The sequence below is a fragment of the Rhinolophus sinicus genome, chromosome 17, assembly GCF_057876585.1.
Source record: "Rhinolophus sinicus isolate RSI-liver-muscle chromosome 17, RSI-T2T, whole genome shotgun sequence".
NCBI lineage: Eukaryota > Metazoa > Chordata > Mammalia > Chiroptera > Rhinolophidae > Rhinolophus > Rhinolophus sinicus.
This window is the reverse complement of record NC_142517.1, coordinates 144,599,760-144,618,370: the sequence shown is the minus strand read 5'-3', so window position 1 is coordinate 144,618,370 and position 18,611 is coordinate 144,599,760. Positions and strand designations below refer to the sequence as shown.

Below are 18,611 nucleotides of genomic sequence, written 5' to 3'. Positions count from 1 at the left end.
AGCATTTCATTCTAAAGTCTGGGAAACAGTGTTGATAGCAGTGCCAGGCACAACTCGGATTAGTTGCTTGGTTTTCTCTTCTACCATAGGTGTGGAAATCAATTTTGAAAAGTGAGCTGTTGTTGTTGCTTTCAGTTTTGTTACACAAGATAAATGATCACTTCTTTTTTTCTGAGTTCTAGCAATCTGTTTATTAGGCCTGGGTTAATTTTTTATCCAGTGGGTAGGCCCTCAATATGCACCTTTTAGATTGAATTGAACTTTTCTGAATTCTCCCACACCTGTCTGGACATCTTCCAAACATTCAGACAGTAAGATTGAGTATTCAATACAGAATATGAAATTGGCTCTCGAGCAAACTCCAGAGTTAGGGATATTAAAACTCCAGAAATTCTATTCTATACCCCACCCATCAACAGGAACCGCAGTGATGCTAACAATAAGAAACACCATAAGATTTGTTGAGTGCTTACTGTGACTCATGCATTTTACATGCTGTGGTTTATCTTAAAAAAAAATGCTCGATAAAAAGAGATATAATTATCCCCCTCTAAGAAATGAGGAATGTGGGGCATTATGTACCTTTCTCAAGATCACACAGTTTAGACGTAGTGGAGTTGGGTTTGAACTTGGGATTGATGAGGTCTAGGGATTTCTACCATATTATAGTTCTACAGCCAAGCTCCACCCTTGGAGGTCCTATGAGTAAACATGAGTTTCACTGGATGAAAAGAATAATAATTGATATCATTATGTGGTTTCATATTAGCTATGAAACTATCATACAGCTGTTTAAATATTGCCATGTTTCACTCTCCACACTACCCTTTTGCTTCCCTCACCTCCAAATAACCTTTAAAAACCTATTTTACAGTTAATTTGATAATAACTGTAATGCATTTGCTTTAACAAAGGTTTTTACCTCACCTTCCTCATAGCATTTATACACGGAAGCTTGGGATGCTGACAAAACTTCCATCCACGTGATGCCGGACACCCCAGAAATCATGCTAGCCAAGAGCAATTCTGTCAATATCAGCCAAGTAAGAGACTTCCTGATTGTTGTTTAAGCCTTTCCAGGAGTAATTAAAGTACTTTTTCTATCTGACCACCTTCCTTTCTGGGATTGGCCTATTAACTTTTTGTAACACTTTCATTTCTCTGTTGTATATTGTCCCTCACATAGAAACTTTACACCAAGGGATGGGATGAATCAAAGATGAAGGACTATGATCTGAGAGCTGATGCTATTTCCATCAAAAGTGCCAAGGCCTCAAGGGACATTGCCAGTGACGTAAGTGCCCTCCATCTAACCCCCTTGGTTTCACATTGTTGAACAGCCACAGTGCAGCTGGTGGGCCACACTTGGTAACTGCTTACATGTGCATCCCTGCTTCCTATCTGCTAACACCTTTCCCTTTGTTGTCATAGAGAAGAAAAACATACTTTGAAATTGCAGTTAGAGTTGCTGTGGGAAAGGGTTCCATCAATGAAGATGTATGGTTACACTGCACTTATGTTTATGATAGTATAAAATGTTAGTTTAAAATTGTTCAGCGATGCCAAAAATATTTGCATTACGAAATTCTTATTTTGTATCCATCTGCTTGTGAGTGTTTGTGTTGTCTGTAATTGTCAGCATGTATATGGTCTTAGAACTGGGTTTCTAACCCTGTATTCCTGACATTTTAGTACAAATACAAAGAAGCATACGAAAAACAGAAAGGCCACCACGTTGGAGCCCAGAGTGTTGAAGACGACCCCAAGATTATGTGTGCGATACATGCAGGGAAGATTCAAAGTGACAGAGAGTACAAGAAGGACTTCCAGAAGTGGAAGACCAAGTTCAGCAGCCCAGTGGACATGTTAGGCATCTTGCTGGCCAAGAAATGTCAGACTCTAGTCAGTGACGTTGATTACCGAAATTACCTGCATCACTGGACATGCTTACCTGATCAAAATGACGTTATCCAAGCAAGGAAGGCCTATGAACTGCAGAGTGATGTACGTAACACGAACTTTGGGAAAGGTGGAGCTGGCGGGCGTAGATTTACTAATTGTCTAGTCAGTGCATCTGTGGAGAGACCCATGTGTTGTGTGCTACACAACCCTGGGGGGTGCCATTCACATTGTTTAATTTAAAAAACCCCATGTTTAGGAGTTATTTCATGGGAGCAAAGAATATAGATAAAGAACCCTGCTTTGGCCATGTCCTTTATTCCCTGGCCTAGATTCCAGACTATTTTCTCCATATTGTTTTTATTTTCAGGCAGTGAAAAATATATTTCAGATAAACATAAATTATATAAAAGTTAAAAAAAAGTAACTGCAACTACTGTATATCCAAAATGCTCAATGTACTTTCCTTGGGTCAGTTATTACAGGATGAAAGTTGAATGAGATCCAACAAAATTTCCTTTTTAAAATATTTCGGTCATATAATTTTTTAAAATATCAAATAATTAGTGTGCAATTGACTATTATTATTGTTTTATTCCTATTCATGGCTAGTATAAAGAATTGTGCTTTTACAGATTACTCTGTCATTGATATTAAAACCCGATGTCATGTAAAATCTCAGGTCCTACTTTTTTGGAACCACCAGCTTCTGTGTTTATCATTCCCTCAATCTCATGAACTTTATTTTTCAATTAAGGAATGGTGTGTCTAACATCGGAACAAAATTTCTACTATCTTTTTAGAGTGTGTATAAAGCAGACCTGGAGTGGCTGCGTGGCATTGGCTGGATGCCAGAAGGCTCAGTAGAAATGACCAGGGTGAAGGGTGCTCAAGACCTGCTGAATGAAAGACTTTACAGGACACGACCAGAAGCCTTGAAATTCACTTCCATTGTTGACACTCCAGAAGTTGTCCTGGCAAAAGTCAATTCTCTGCAACTCAGTGAGGTAAGAACCGTCCTACTACCAAGCTTCCCTTTCGTGGGCCTCTGTTTCCAGATGAGGCCACCCACACGGAGCAAGTGGACTGTTCCTGTTCAAAGATGGTAGTGGTGGGAGCAACTCCAGGAATCTCTTGACTAGTTCAGTGAAGGCACACGCAGAGTAGAGCTCTGATGAATGCCAACGTGCTTTTCCCTGACTACACACACATACTTGGAAGCACTAAGATGAAAAATGTCACTCCATTATGATTCAGGAAAACAAATATTTATTTAAGTCCTGTAAAATACTAAAACCTGGGGCGTAGTGCTACGTATTCAATGGTATAGCATTGTATTAGTCAGGGTTCTCTACAGAAACAGTCAATCGAATATGTATGAGAGACATTGGTTTCAAGGAATTGGGTCACACAATTGTGAAGGTCATTATGTCCAACACTGGCAGGGTGGTGGGGTGGGGGGGCAGCAGGCTGGATCCAGGAAGGACTTGCAGTTCAAGCCCATAGAAAGTGTGCTGGCAGAATTCCTTCTTGCTCAGGGGAGGCCAGTCGTTTTATAATGAAGGCCTTTGACTGATTGGACAAACCCCACCCACATTACGGAGGGGAGGCTGCTTTACCCAAAGTCTACGGATGTGTTAATCTCATCTAAAAAATACTTTCACAGAAACATCTAGAAGAATGCTTGACCAAAGAGCTGAGTACTGTGGCTTAGCCAACTTGACGCATGCAATTAATTATCACAAACATCTATGAAAACATTTTTCCAGGTTAAATAGTTGCTAAGATTTAGTATTTCAGATATCCATTCTCTATTGCTGTATTAAAATACTATTTCCTGTCTCTCCACAGAAACTGTACCAAGAAGCCTGGAATAAAGATAAAACCAACATCAGCATTCCTTCTGATACGCCAGTCATGCTACAGGCCCAAATCAATGCCTTGCAAATCAGCAATGTAAGAGGCATAAATATGAAGTATAAATGTCTTTATGGGATGGTATCTGTCAGCTTAGGGAGTGTGTTATAATCAACAAATTACCTGTCTTAGAAATGCTTACAGCTTTTGGTTCTAGGCAATTTTTTTAGCTACCATTCCCCATACAACATGAATGGAAATTCTCTTTTAAATACATGGCTGGGTGCCTGGACTGCAAGAATTGAGATGCTCAAATCTTATTGATACTCCCTTTCAACCTTGAAATCATTGTCCTATATCCAGTGTTTACAACTCAGTCTCATTGCATATTAATCAGGAATAATGAAATCCCTAGTTAAATGCCTCTTACACACAGAAGTATAAGAGGTTACAGTTTCTACTGTCTTTATAGGTTTTTGATTGACCGAGAACTTTTCTTGTTTGTCATTTCAAGGCCATAAGAAAAGCCAAAAGACAACTTTTAATTATATACAAAGTACAGGATATGTGTGATAGCTATGTCACATCCCTTTAGCAAAAACCTCTAAACACTCAAAGGATAACATTAGGAAAAAATCTTATCAGATCTTATATTGTACCTTGTGAAGGTTCTCTAACCTCACCATTGGGTCTTAGTTTCCATGTATTATGTAATGGGAATTTTTCCAATGTGGACCATGTTGTGATAAATGCAAATCTTCAAACATTAGTTTGAATTGAGGTGTTTACATTTAGATGTTAGATTTAGATGTTTACCTTTAAAATTTTAATCAGAAGTCTCCTGCACTCCACAAAGTAGCCAATAACCAAAAGAAGAATTCAGAAGTGACTTTTTTTTCTTATGCTGCTGTCATTTACGTTATGATTCATATTAGGACTACTTCGAATATATTCGCTTATTTTCAATTCTTGTAAACAAATCTGTGTTTTCCCTCAACAGAAACTCTATCAGAAAGACTGGAATGAGGCCAAGCAGAAAGGCTATGACTTAAGAGCAGACGCCATTGAAATCAAGCATGCCAAAGCCTCCAGAGAAATTGCCAGTGAGGTACAGCGCCTTGTGTTTCCTTGTGGTTTTTCTCCTCTGTACAACAAATAGGGAGAGTATTTTTCAATAATTGTTTTTTAATCTATGCAAACACTCGCATTTTGTTTTACACTAAAGACTTTATTTAAAAACATTAAAATAGGATGCAAAACATGAAGGTAAGCATAGATGGGGCGTATATGTAAATAACTCCTAAGTTGTTTCCAAGGAGAAGTAAAATATTGTAAAGGGTCTGTGTAAAATTCTTGGGAAAGATTCAGGAATCGATACAATGTGATTTTATTCCCAAAATATTAATGACATTCTCCATAAATATAAATCACAGATGAAAGTTTCATACAAGACTTAAGACAGAAATCACATTTTATATACAAGACTTTTTCCTGGAGGCTTCTGTATAATGCTCTTAGTAACCTTTGAAGTTCATTTAACAGTAATTTTAAAACTTACTAACAGTCAAACTAATTATCTTATCAAGCTCCATGCCCCCCAGCTCCAAATCTTTAAGGCACTTTTGTTCCCTTTTTTTCAGGCTCTTCTCTGTTTTTTATCTCATGTATCCAGCTATTTCTTCCTTCTTATTTCTCATTTTTATCTCTAAAAGACACAGTCGAGCCATAGTATCAACTTTATTCCCGGTTCTTTCTTTCTCCCTTGTGTCCAAACTTTCCTGTGTTACCCAAATATAAGAAAGAAAGAGAAACTATCTTACTCTAGTCCTAAGACACTTAGGATAAGTGTGGACAATATGGAAACTCTTGTCCACAGGCCTTTGTTGTCATTTTCTGATTCAAACCACCAACCTTGCTCTCAATTCCTGGAACATGCACCTTTCTCGTCTGTCTCCTAAACCACACACATGATTTTTTCCTACCTGAGGTACCTTCAGTACACTTGAGGGACTACCTGACCTAAGTTCCACTTGTCAGTCAACCTTGGGTCACCCTCAAATGTCACTCTCATTGTGCCTTGTTTTCCCCATCTGAAATATGTGTTAATAATAACACTACCACTGAGAGATGTTGCGAGGATTCAATGAGATTATAATTACCACTATCCACTGTTTTTAACTAAAACAATTCAGGAATTTCATATGGATCAACCTAACCCATTTGAAGCACTCGTAATAGTGTCCAGTGTATAGTGATTCCTCAGTAAATGTTAGCTACCATTATTTTTTTGTTACTCTTGTTCACTATGCTATTTCCCTCTTGGTTTACTCAATCCTCTATAAAACTACCTAAATAACCCTATCTAATGTCCTTCAAATGAACTGAAATATGTAATGACTGCCAACGTTGAGCCAAATTACATTCAAGCTAAAAAAATATTCTGAAAACGTTTAATGGAAAGTACTCTTAATACATTATTTTCCTATGTCTCTTTATCTGATTTGTCTCAACTTTAGTATAAATACAAAGAAGGTTATCGTAAGCAGCTGGGGCACCATGTGGGTTTCCGCAGCCTACAAGATGACCCCAAATTGGTATGGTCTATACATGCTGCCAAGATCCAGAGTGACAGAGAATACAGGAAAACATATGAGAAGTCTAAAGGAATCTACCATACACCGTTGGACATGATGTCAATTGTTCAAGCCAAGAAAAGCCAGGTCCTGGCTAGTGACGTTGATTATCGCAATTATCTGCACCAGTGGATATGCCTGCCAGATCAAAATGATGTGATCCAGGCTAAGAAAGCCTACGAACTGCAGAGTGATGTATGTATATTAGCACCGAACTCTTGGGGAGATGGGTGTCTCATCACAGTGTATTCCCTAGGGATATAATGTAAATGGTAATCTTAATAGAGCCTACCATATTTTGTACACTTCATGACGCGTAGAATTTTTCTACACCTTTTTTCCTACAGTAGAATTTTTCTGAACGTTTTTTATCTTATAGAGAATTACTTCTTATGTGGCAAGGCCTTATTCATCAAGATGAAAAATCACTATTATTCTGTGTAATTAGATAAACAATTTCAGTCCCAGTTGTTCTGGTCTATTACATTTGCATGATCAGATATCTAAATGTCAGAAACAGATTAAGCATAAGGAAATGTTGGATTTCAAGTTTATCTGACGCATATAGAAAAAATATTTATATTTTTATATAGAGAGAAAAGTGTATATAGATATAGGTATGTATTTTTTCCTCATTATATGTGCATCTCAGAGCCTTTTACTCCTAAATTTCTACAGGTGTTATTCCAAGTGGTACATAAAAGACAGAATTCAAGTGGTGAGCACAGAAGTCTAACCTCATATAAAAACAAAATTCTGTGTCATTGCTGTCTATGATTCTAAAAGTGCCACTTGTCAGCTCTGCTCCAATTCCTGTAGGATACAGTGAACTTCTCCCAGAGATGTGTGCCAGAGATGTAATGCCCAAATATTAACATTTAATGTGGATTTTTGAGTTCCATGGGATTGGGTAACAGATGATTTAAACAGAGATCTTGTGCAGTTTGCTGGCACTCTGCTCTAGGAGGTTAATTTGACTCTTCTCTACCCTATGATCTTGTCTTTCATGCAGAACGTGTACAAATCAGACCTGGAATGGATGAAGGGTATTGGATGGTTAACAGAGGGTTCTGTGGAAGTGGAGAGAGTGAAGAATGCCCAAAATCTCCTGAATGAAAGGTTGTATCGTGTAAAACCCGAGGCTCTCAAGTTCACCAGCATTGTTGATACTCCTGAAGTCATCCTGGCAAAGACCAATGCTCTACAGATCAGTGAGGTAAGCCGGGTTCATGATATGTGCAAATTGAACAAACCTCGGTAAAAATGCTGTGAACTTTAAACTGCTCATACCAGCCAGCATTAGACTCTTGAAGATACGTGTATCCAGGTAGAATTTCATATAGTTGATCAATTAACAGCATCCACATTTCATTACTTAGATAACTCTTTGGTCGATATCAGTCTGGTGGGTACCTTCATGTTCCACAGATTCAGATCCATACTTTGAACAGTTTGAGCCCTCACCTGTAATATAGTCCACAAGTTAAATACCAGGATCATAAAATTGCCACCTTTTTATTGGTATTCATTCATGAAGTGAGTTGAAAAGTCCAGGGACAGCCCCAGTATTAGACATTATGATAGTTATTTGGGCCAAGAAAGTCAGGACTTGATTGGCCATGTGGCTGTCATGACTACCAGCCACGTGGGCTTACCTGCCAGATAATTACATGTGAGTAAATAGAAAAGGACCCATGTTCCTACCATGTTCCTGACTCATTTTACATGTACGTTATATCACACGTGAATGTGTTCTTCTTGTTAAAGTCACTACGGGCACCTTCTAAGTAAAAACAAAATGCGATCTACATTTTTATCTGAGAACATCCAACGAGAACTTGTAATTGTCCCTATCATTTTATTCACGTGGTTGCTGACTGACTTACTAATCAGTCATTCTTTGTTTTTCATTTCTACCAGCCACTGTATCGTGAAGCCTGGGACAAAGAGAAGACGAATGTGAATGTGCCGGCTGACACTCCGGGGATGCTACAGTCCAAACTCAACGCCATGCAGATCAGCAACGTAAGGCGCTCAGCAGCCTTTTTACTTTACACGTGTTTTCTGCCTAAGCGAACCTTTCGGCAGCACGCTGCACAGAGAGTTTAGCCAAAGGCATTTCCCCACCATTTCTTTTACTTCCAATCTTTAAGCTAGTGATAAGTGCCGTGTGTGTGTATGTGTGTGTGTAAAATAGAGACAGATATGTGTCCTTCTCTTTGTTGGAAGGGAAAATGCAGTGGTTTCACCAAAAAATACAACATAAAAACATACAGATGCATGTATAGTAACATTTAATGTTGTTTTTAGTAGTATATCACTGATTTTTTTCTTTTAAAAGCCAAAAAATATATGTTGTTGTTTTTTTTTTCTCATTTTCACACGATTTACTGTCTGCTAAATTTCCTTCTTTAAAAAGTTATTGGGAGAGATTACAAAATTTCATTAAAAATCTACTAGAACTTAAGTTCAATATGAAACTAGCCTATTTTATAAATCTTATGAGGAGATTAATTTTCAGTGTAACTATTCAAGTGTATTCTTGAACGTATCAGTAATGCTGACTCCGTAGCTCTCTCTTCAGTTTGACTGTGGCATTGCAATCTTCATTTGCAGAAACAGTACCAGCAAGCTTGGGAAGACATCAAGATGACAGGTTATGACCTACGAGCCGATGCCATTGGGATCCAGCATGCCAAGGCTTCCAGGGATATTGCTAGTGATGTAAGAGCTCCTCCTTGCCCAGCTTTAACAAACACTAAGTAGTGGACACACTGGGATTTAATAGTGTACTAATCTTTAATTTAATTCCCCAAGAGTTATATTTAAGTAGAATGGAGGTCATTGTTATTAGTGTCTTGTTTTAAAATCGTGAATTCAAGAACAACTATTACAACAGCTTGACATCCCTCATGCATCTCTGCTTACTTCTGCTCTCCTTATGTTTAAGCACAGATTTCTATTTCCTTTTCAATACCTTCTCAATATCAGTTAATTTACAAGCACTTAGAGGGATTTATGGGTAAAAAGAATTCTGTTGTTTCTCAAAGTGCAGCATGCATGGATAGTTCTTGTGGTAATTTTATGAAGTACATGGACAAGCATTGTTTTTAAATGGTTACGTATTTATTTTAATGTGTGCTAAAAATACTGATTTTATTTCATTTAGATAGAATCATGAATTTTAAAATAAAAATTTAAGTAAGTTTACACTTTAAGAATCAATTTATTTAAACAAAGAATCAAATTGACTTTACAGTATGAAGTACAGGGGGTACTTGTTTGTGGCAAAACATGTGAGGTGACAATGGCTGAAGTTTGGGAAACGTTGGACAAGCCTATATTGATTGGAGGGTAATCTAGAAGCGCAATTCTTACCTTAGAGGTCCTCAAAGTGCCCCTAAAAGGGTAATCTAAGGGAATGGAGTTATTTTGAGCAGCCTGCCTAGAGAAACTGAGTTTAGGAAAATAACTCTTCTTTCTTCTGTTCACATCCTCCAGTATCTATATAAAACTGCTTACGAGAAACAGAAAGGCCATTACATTGGATGTCGCAATGCCAAGGAAGACCCGAAACTGGTTTGGGCAGCAAATGTGTTGAAGATACAGAATGACAGGCTGTACAAAAAGGCCTACAATGACAACAAGGCCAAGATCTCCATCCCAGGGGACATGGTGTCCATCAGCGCCGCCAAAGAAGGCCAGGCGCTAGCAAGCAACATGGACTACCGCCAGTACCTGCACCACTGGTCTTGCTTACCTGACCAGAACGATGTGATCCAAGCCAGGAAAGCGTACGACCTGCAGAGTGATGTACGTGTGTGCTTGCACGGGGAGCACCAACCTGGGTGCCTTGGCGGGGGTGGGGGAGTGGCTACTCCCCAGGAAGGAAGCCTTCCACAGCTTTGCCTGGTCACTCCTTCCAGTGCTTCGGGAAACACAACATCTCCCTATAATAGCACTTCTCTTTTGTATCTTTACACGTTTATTAATTGCCTACTTTACTGCTGGGTTTATTTATCCTCCGTGAGGATGACCCAGAGGACATTCCTACAGAATGACCAACATATACAAGGGGGCTATATGCAAACCACAGACTAAAAGGACAACATAGTCAGAATGCACCATTAAAAGGGAAACACATATAAGATGAGGCTGGAAAAACAGGTAACGACTGGTGCTAGATCATCCCTCACCTTCTAGTCCATTTTGAGATTTTGATCTTTATCATAAGATAAATGGGAAACCATAGGATGGGGGAATGTTGTGACATCAGATCTGAATTGCAAATTTTGAAAACATTGCTCTGGTTGATTTGTGGAGAACTTACTGGAGAACTCATTATTATTGCTTTCCAAGTCCACATTAAGTAGTATGATGATTACCTCATATTATTCAAACATTTTCCATGCATCCCCCAATCAGAGGGCTCCTTCTACATCATTCTGCTTTTTAAAATGGACATAGGCACCCAACACAGATGTCCTGCCACAGAAATCAAGCAGAACAATCACTGTTGTACATATGAGGAATTACGTTTGTCAGGCCAGTGCTTGGTTTTTATTATTGTTTGTGGAACATAAAATATAACGTAAAAAATGTTTCCTTATTTTACTACAATTTTTAAAAATCCTACTTTCAGCTAACTTTGTTTCCTTTCCCAGGCCATCTACAAGTCTGACTTGGAGTGGATGCGTGGCATTGGCTGGATGCCTGAGGGGTCTCCCGAAGTACTGAAAGTCAAAAATGCCCAGGAGATCCTACGAGACAGTGTCTATCGGACACCTGTGGTGAATCTCAAGTACACTAGTATTGTTGACACACCTGAAGTTGTCCTTGCTAAATCAAATGCTGAAAATATTAGTATTGTAAGTCACCTTTTTCTCTATATTCACATTGAGTTAATGTTAAAAATAAATGATAAATAATTAACCTAGCAATCTAATAATAATAACATTGATGATAGCAAAGATTTTAATAAATAATATGGAGAGGGTTGTCTTATTGCTTACTTTTAAACAAAAACTCAGCATGTTAATTAAAATTTTTAATACAGATTTCATATCAAATTTGAGTAACTTATGTGAAAAGATTCTAGAAGTGTTTTTTTACCTTAACCTGAAAAGATTTTGGTTAATCTTATGTATTAAATTAATGCATAATAATCTTATGTATTAATTTAATACATAAGAAAAATTAATACATAAGAAAAATTGCAAGTTGTGCACTGAAACTAACAAAATTACAAATTATGAAGTAATTGTGTTATTATGGATTCTTTCCATAGCCAAAGTACAGAGAAGTTTGGGACAAGGATAAAACTTCCATCCACATAATGCCGGATACTCCAGAAATTAATCTCGCCAGAGCCAACGCTCTTAACGTGAGCAATGTAAGTACTGCAACAGCTGTCCTTTTTGGAAAGTCATTCAGGTGGTATTGCAATACCACCAATGGAACCCTTCATAGCCAAGGAGGGAAGATTGACTAATGGAGTGAGGGAAGCCTCCTTACCATCTGCCTGGCCAGGAGTGAGGAGAGGAGCAGGTCCCCTGAGTCACCAGGCAAGGCCAGTACTGGTGAACCAGTGTCAGCATGACAAAAGGGATAGAGGAATAAGGACGAGAGAGATGAAAGAGGAATGAGGAGACATACCAACAACAAGGGGGAATTAATGATAGATTCAGATGATCTCAAAATGTGAGAATTCTTTGCAAAACTCACAAATTAATTTTATAACCTGCATTATAGAGCATTTTCTCGGAAACTACACATTACCAAAAATGGACTCCAGAAAAAGAATAAAAACATATAGCAAGAAATTAAGAGGGTTATTAAAGACTTTCATTCCTCCTCTCAATTGCTAGGGTCACCAGATGATTTCACAGGAGAATTCTCTCAGAACTCTAAGAAATAAACAAATTACCATAGAGCCCAATGAAAGAAGAAAAACAATCACAGTTACCAAAACTTGTCAAAATAAATGAAGACTAAACCAATAATAAGTAAGCTTCTCATTAGAGCCAAGTAATTACATAAGAGTAAGAATAAGAGATAAATATTAGAAACAAAAAGGCAAAATTATCATTATTGGCAGAATAAATCCTTATATGCGTGGGAGAAAAAGGAGAATCAACTTAAAAATCTATTAGACAAAATGAGAGAATTCAGTTATGTGGCTACAACTCAGCAAGTTCAAGAAGGTGCCGCCTTCATGGATCACAGAAGTTTTTTTGTGTGTAGAATTAGTATGACTTTAGAAGAAGGATACTACATTAGTGCAATTCACCGTAGTTTGAAGCTTTGCATCTTTCAAAAACTAATAACTCTCTGTGAGAGAAAGAGCCCACCAAACAAAGATTCCTCACCATGTGCCAACTGCACCATCCACTCTACTATAAGGAGCTACTTAGGAGCTACTGTTGTACAAGGGTTGGTGAAAAACCAAACTTTTAGGGCACTGATACATTTTTTTCCAAACCAGAATCAATATTATGGTGCAGTGCACTCTTCTCATCAAGTGACTGGAGGGAGAGGCAGTCAGTTCTTTATTGGGGCACAGCCTCCTCAGCCTCTTTCATTTGATCCAGAGGCAAAGTCTCACGTGCAGTTTCTTTTCCATGATATATGTCTCAGATGGAAATACCAGAACCCTTCCATTGCTATGATGATGTAAGCAAGACTAATATTTGAAACTATGCCTTCAGTGAAGCTTTTAACTTTACATATTTAGATATCTAGATATTTGGCTATATTAGATATTTAGATATAATGAGAATGGCACGTGTTTTGGAATAAATCAAACATCCCATTTGAATGTTAACCAAAACGTATGTTTTCTTTACACAGGGTGTCATCATTACTACTATCTTTACATAACCCACTACTTAAAACTCTTTCCACCATTTAGAAAGCATAACATTTTTAGAATATTTGTATATAGTTTTATAGGTAACCAAGCAAATTTATGTTAAATTGACTCATTTACTCTTCAGCCTGACCACATGAGTAAAATATTATTATTTTGTTTTTTTCAGATGAGAACGTTCAGACTTAAAAAGATTAAGTAATTTGCCCATGTTCTCAAATTAGTAGATGAAGGAGTTTCATCTCAAGCCAGATTTTTTGTAGTTCAAATAAAAAATATATTTGACCACATAAGCAAACAAAAATTAATACATAAGGAAATATAGTGGAACAATATATGTAATAAAATTAAATAAATAAATAAAATAGCATAATGACAAGTTTGCATTAAATATTCTCTAGCATAAACATTTAAATGTGGAGCATATGTTTCCTTTTGTACAGAAAACAAGTCAATTGTTTTAATATGACCATCCAAAATTCAAACAAAAACTTGAAAGAAAATTCATACAAAACTTATCCATACTTACAAAGACAAAACTTATCTGGGCAATCATATTTCAGACATACAAAGGCCATGAAACTATCAGTAATTGAAATTTACCCCTCATTTCTGTACTGTTCAAGCTCCCATACTGATCGGTATGATTTCTAAATTATACATTTAAATTACTGTCATTTCTGAGTCTTTTTGACATTGCCGATACAGAATGTGTCTGTTTAAATATGAACATATATTTAAAATGTTATCTGTAAATCTGTTACTCCCTTAACTAACTTCTTTTTACAAACAAAAAACTGCTATATTTTTTAAAATGGCTACTAATATCTAATTGTACTTCTATTTCAACACCTAACATTCCCAAACAATAACTAATGAATTACGTAAGAAGATCTAAGAAACTATATTGGAGGGGGAGGAACCCACAAATATAAAAGGTTTATAATTTTGAAGATTACAAAATTGAATTAAATTTAAAAATTAGAGAAGTTGAATTATTGAATTAAAGGAATTCATTAATAGCCCATTAATGTCTACATGAATTTATCCCAAAGCTACCAATGCAAGAAGCAGCTTTTACATAAACCATGAACAACTATATCAAGGCTATGATTCAGATGAAAAAGAAAGGACTCTTGTCAAGCCTGGGTCTTTGAACTCCAGACAGGATTTCCTATTTCAATACAATGTTGCAGAATGATCCTTTCACCTACTCCCCTTTCTTTAACTGGTTCTGGGACTTCAAAATTGTACCCCTCTGATATTAATTCCACTTGAGCCCTGGGAGTTATTGGTAAAATCTGGAATGATACCTTATTTTTTGCCCCCTTCAGAAAATTTACCGTGAAGATTGGGATGAAATGAAGACGAGCTGCGACATACGGCTGGATGCCATCCCGATCCAGTCTGCCAAGGCCTCCAGGGAGATTGCCAGTGACGTAAGTATGGCCTTGTGTGACTTCTCAGTTTTGTAAACAAGCGCCCCAGGTGCATCAAAAGTCCATCCTGTGATCCATCTGCTTTGTTTTCCTGTCTCCAGTATAAATACAAGCTTGACCATGAGAAGCAGAAAGGACACTATGTGGGTACCCTCACTGCCAGGGATGACAACAGGATTCGGTGGGCCCTCATCGCTGGCAAGATTCAGAATGAAAGAGAGTACCGGCTGCAGTGGGCCAAATGGAAGACTAAGTTCCAAAGCCCAGTGGATATGCTTTCCGTCTTGCATTCTAAAAATAGCCAGACTCTGGTCAGCGATATCGATTATCGCAATTATTTACACCAGTGGACATGCCTGCCTGACCAGAACGATGTGATTCAGGCCAAGAGAGCCTACGAACTGCAAAGCGATGTGAGTGGGCTGCATTGGAGGATGAGCTTTTCTCTCTTTCTGCCAGGACTCCCAGAAAGCTGATGTCATTAAATCCTCACCCCTTCATGTCTTTACACAGCCAGGAATTTGGTTCTAGTTACACCTTATAGCATGGTATCAAAATCACCAGAGCCATGAAGGAGCTAGACTTTGTGTCAGGAAACAAAGGGTAGTGTGAATCTAATTCTTCATTGTTACAGGATAAAGACAACTATCGTGAAAATATTATTTCTATAGAATTTAAGTAGCAACATGGTTACATCCTAAGTAAAATATCAGCAGGCTGTAGGCACAGATATGCTTGTTTTAGTTGACGCAGTGGTTAAAAATTTTGAATTACGTTGCCAAGGTTTTTAGAACAGGAAATTTTCTAAATCTAGGATTTTCCATTTCTCTTGAAAAATTAGAGGCTGAAGCTCTGGGTGTGCATTAACCCTGGCAGCAATCGCCTGGAGCTGAATAGAAGTTAACCCTTTTTAAATAGAAAATATGTCCCTCAGTTTGTCATACTACCTGGCCTCCGAATTCACTTACGTACGTTACTTGCCTGGCTACTTGAGTATTTCAGCTTTAAGCGGTATTTCTCCATCAGTCTGATGGATACGATAAACAGGACCGTGTGGCTCGGGTTGCTGACTTCATCCTCACCTTTTCCACAGGCTATTTACAAGTCTGATTTGGAATGGCTACGTGGGATTGGGTGGATGCCAAATGATTCCGTTTCCGTCAATCATGCCAAATATGCTACGGATATCTTCAGTGAGGTATTCCAAGATTTTATCTTACCCTTTGGTACATTTCCTAAGAGACTGAACAAAAATACGCAAACCAAAGTACAGTCCTTCCCGATCAGTGATTTTAACAGTTTCAATTGCTGTCCTTTAATCCAGGCATACATTTTTCCAAAATAATCCTATACCGTCACTATGACATTATAGGACCACATCCATAATATAATATCCAGCACACTCATGAATGCTTGGCATTGTATAAATGAAAAGTTTTCTTTTGTCAGCAATAGCAATACACTTGGGAGAAGTTTGTCCGTTTGAAAAAAATGGAGAGTATATACACATGATGCATTACATGACTTTGGGAGCTAAACAAACCTGCTACTTTAAAATCTGTGGGTGGGATAAGAAGCCAACCCGTTTGTTAAAAAATTAAATGCTAAGAAAAACGCCAAATTGCCAAGAAGATACCATTCAACTATGATGCTCTACAGTTCTGATAGAGAAGGACCCTTAAATTTAGCACATCTTTCTTAGCTCACAGAGGACCAGGGAGGGACTAAGACTGTCTAAAAGATATTTTCTTTCCCATAGAATAAGTATCGCACGAAAATAGAAACTCTGAACTTTACTCCTGTGGATGACAGAGTTGACTATGTGACAGCGAAACAAAGTGGTGAGATCCTGAATGATGTAAGTACATGGCTGTCATTCTACAATTGCCCAATCAAGAACATGTCATTTCCAAAGCTTTGCCACCTACTGACACTTGGCAATGCAAGCATTGTCCGAGATACAGATTGTGATCAGTGAGATGATTGGTGTTAGCATTTGCTTACATCATGTTTTCTTAATGCCAAGTAACTTACCCCCTTGCCTCTCGTTTCTAGATTAAATACCGGAAAAATTGGAATGACACCAAATCAAAGTACACCCTCACAGAAACCCCCCTGCTGCACACTGCTCAGGAGGCAGCCCGGATACTGGACCAGGTATGGGTTTTACCTGGATGCCTGAGACTTGGTGTGGGTTCGGAGGACCATAACGTAACTATCAGATATGTCTGCACACAACTTATCAGTCCATTCTGACTGCTCAGTGTAACCGTTTATTGTGGCCCTGTGTCTTCTAGTACCTCTACAAGGAAGGATGGGAGAAGCAAAAAGCCACAGGTTACATTTTGCCTCCGGATGCTGTGCCATTTGTTCATGCCCATCATTCTGGTGATGTTCAGAGCGAGGTAATTCATCTCCATATGAGTGCACTTGCCCGCGGGGGAACTCAGTTGTTCTAAGACCTAACACGGTGGAGTGTTCCCTGTTGGCTCGGCAGGCCTGGCTGGGCTTGGGGATGGCTGGAGTACCTGCTCTCTTCTGGTCCTTTTCCCATGGGCTTTGGGCGTTTGTTGTTTTTTTTTTCCTGCCTTGGTTTCTTTCAAAGCTATTGTTTGAGTTCCTTACTTTTTTCTTGTTTATTTATTTTTTATTCAGATATAATTGACATATAACATTTTATTAGTTTCAGGTGTACAACATAATGATTCAAGATTTGTATATATTGCGAAATGATCACCAGAATAAGTCTAGTGAACATCCATCATTATATTCACTTTTTTCTATTCCCTGGGTAGAACTTAAATAAAATATCGCCAAAATTTAGAAAACACATATATTTTTTTTCTATTTTTAAATTGATCTTTTTTCCTTTAAAAAACATTATTGCAGTGCTTTTTGTTAGTTATTCTTGGGGTGGAGCTGTGTGACACAAAAGGCTGCGGGTTGAGTTTGCTGATGTTCAAGGTCCCTGTTGCCCTGTCTACTTATCAAAGCTGATGGAGTCTCTATGCTTCTTCCCACCAGCTGAAATACAAAGCTGAACACGTAAAGCAAAAAGGTCATTATGTTGGTGTTCCGACGATGAGAGATGATCCTAAGCTGGTTTGGTTTGAGCATGCAGGCCAGATCCAGAACGACAGACTATACAAAGAGGACTATCACAAAACAAAGGCCAAAATCAATATACCTGGTGACATGATGTCAGTGTTGGCTGCCAAGCAGGGGCAGGACCTTGTCAGTGACATTGATTATCGTAATATCCTGCACCAATGGACGTGTCATCCTGACCAAAATGATGTTATTCAGGCAAAGAAGGCCTATGAGCTGCAGAGCGATGTAAGTGATTTTTTCCCCCCGAATTATCTAGACACGTATGGTATACTCAGATAGTTATAAACAGCATTCTGGAACCGCCTGTCTTTGAAGCTTGGAGCTGTAAATGTTTAGTTTGTTCCGAGAAGGGAGTGAACGCTGCAGATGAAGTAGAGAAAGATGGGCAGCAACAACTGAGTGACAGACACTTTGCCTTCTGACTGCATTGCTGAATAGCTTCCAAAGTCAATGTTTTAAAACTCTGCTGCTTCTGTGCCATCAGCACCAGCAACACCTCACTCACATTTGCATGAAAAATTGTCAACTGGTTTAAAATAATAATGGGCTTGGGTGGGGGTTAAGATTGAGTTGGGATTTTGACAGTATTGCATGATAGCATAGTCAGGGACCCAGGACTGGCGCATTCTTGCTTTGAGACTCAAGCATCTCCTTCCTCGAGGCATTTATGAAGGAATTGCTTGCAAGGGATCAAAGCAAAAGGGACACAAAGTACGGATGAGCTGCAAGAGGGCCCCGAATTCCTCACGCAGAGCTTTGGGAAAGCTAGACAGAAAATAAGATTTAGGCCAGCTCGCACTGAAG

General features: G+C 38.3%; 1 protein-coding gene across 41 annotated transcripts in view; it reads left to right on the top strand.

The window, feature by feature from the left end:
- Positions 1-18,611, top strand: part of NEB (nebulin) — a 182,696-nt gene that overhangs the window by 92,774 nt on the left and 71,311 nt on the right. For 40 of the 41 annotated variants that reach the window (XM_088794668.1, XM_088794659.1, XM_088794660.1 and 37 more), the window contains 20 exons: positions 939-1,043; positions 1,187-1,294; positions 1,693-2,004; positions 2,703-2,906; positions 3,751-3,855; positions 4,757-4,864; positions 6,273-6,584; positions 7,402-7,605; positions 8,310-8,414; positions 9,006-9,113; positions 9,891-10,202; positions 11,054-11,257; positions 11,677-11,781; positions 14,592-14,696; positions 14,798-15,109; positions 15,790-15,894; positions 16,456-16,554; positions 16,752-16,853; positions 16,994-17,101; positions 17,721-18,032. In XM_088794668.1, the coding sequence (XP_088650794.1) occupies positions 939-1,043; positions 1,187-1,294; positions 1,693-2,004; positions 2,703-2,906; positions 3,751-3,855; positions 4,757-4,864; positions 6,273-6,584; positions 7,402-7,605; positions 8,310-8,414; positions 9,006-9,113; positions 9,891-10,202; positions 11,054-11,257; positions 11,677-11,781; positions 14,592-14,696; positions 14,798-15,109; positions 15,790-15,894; positions 16,456-16,554; positions 16,752-16,853; positions 16,994-17,101; positions 17,721-18,032 (3,435 nt within the window). The remainder of the gene's footprint in view (positions 1-938; positions 1,044-1,186; positions 1,295-1,692; positions 2,005-2,702; positions 2,907-3,750; positions 3,856-4,756; positions 4,865-6,272; positions 6,585-7,401; positions 7,606-8,309; positions 8,415-9,005; positions 9,114-9,890; positions 10,203-11,053; positions 11,258-11,676; positions 11,782-14,591; positions 14,697-14,797; positions 15,110-15,789; positions 15,895-16,455; positions 16,555-16,751; positions 16,854-16,993; positions 17,102-17,720; positions 18,033-18,611) is intronic. The other variant, XM_088794669.1, reaches the window with a different exon arrangement.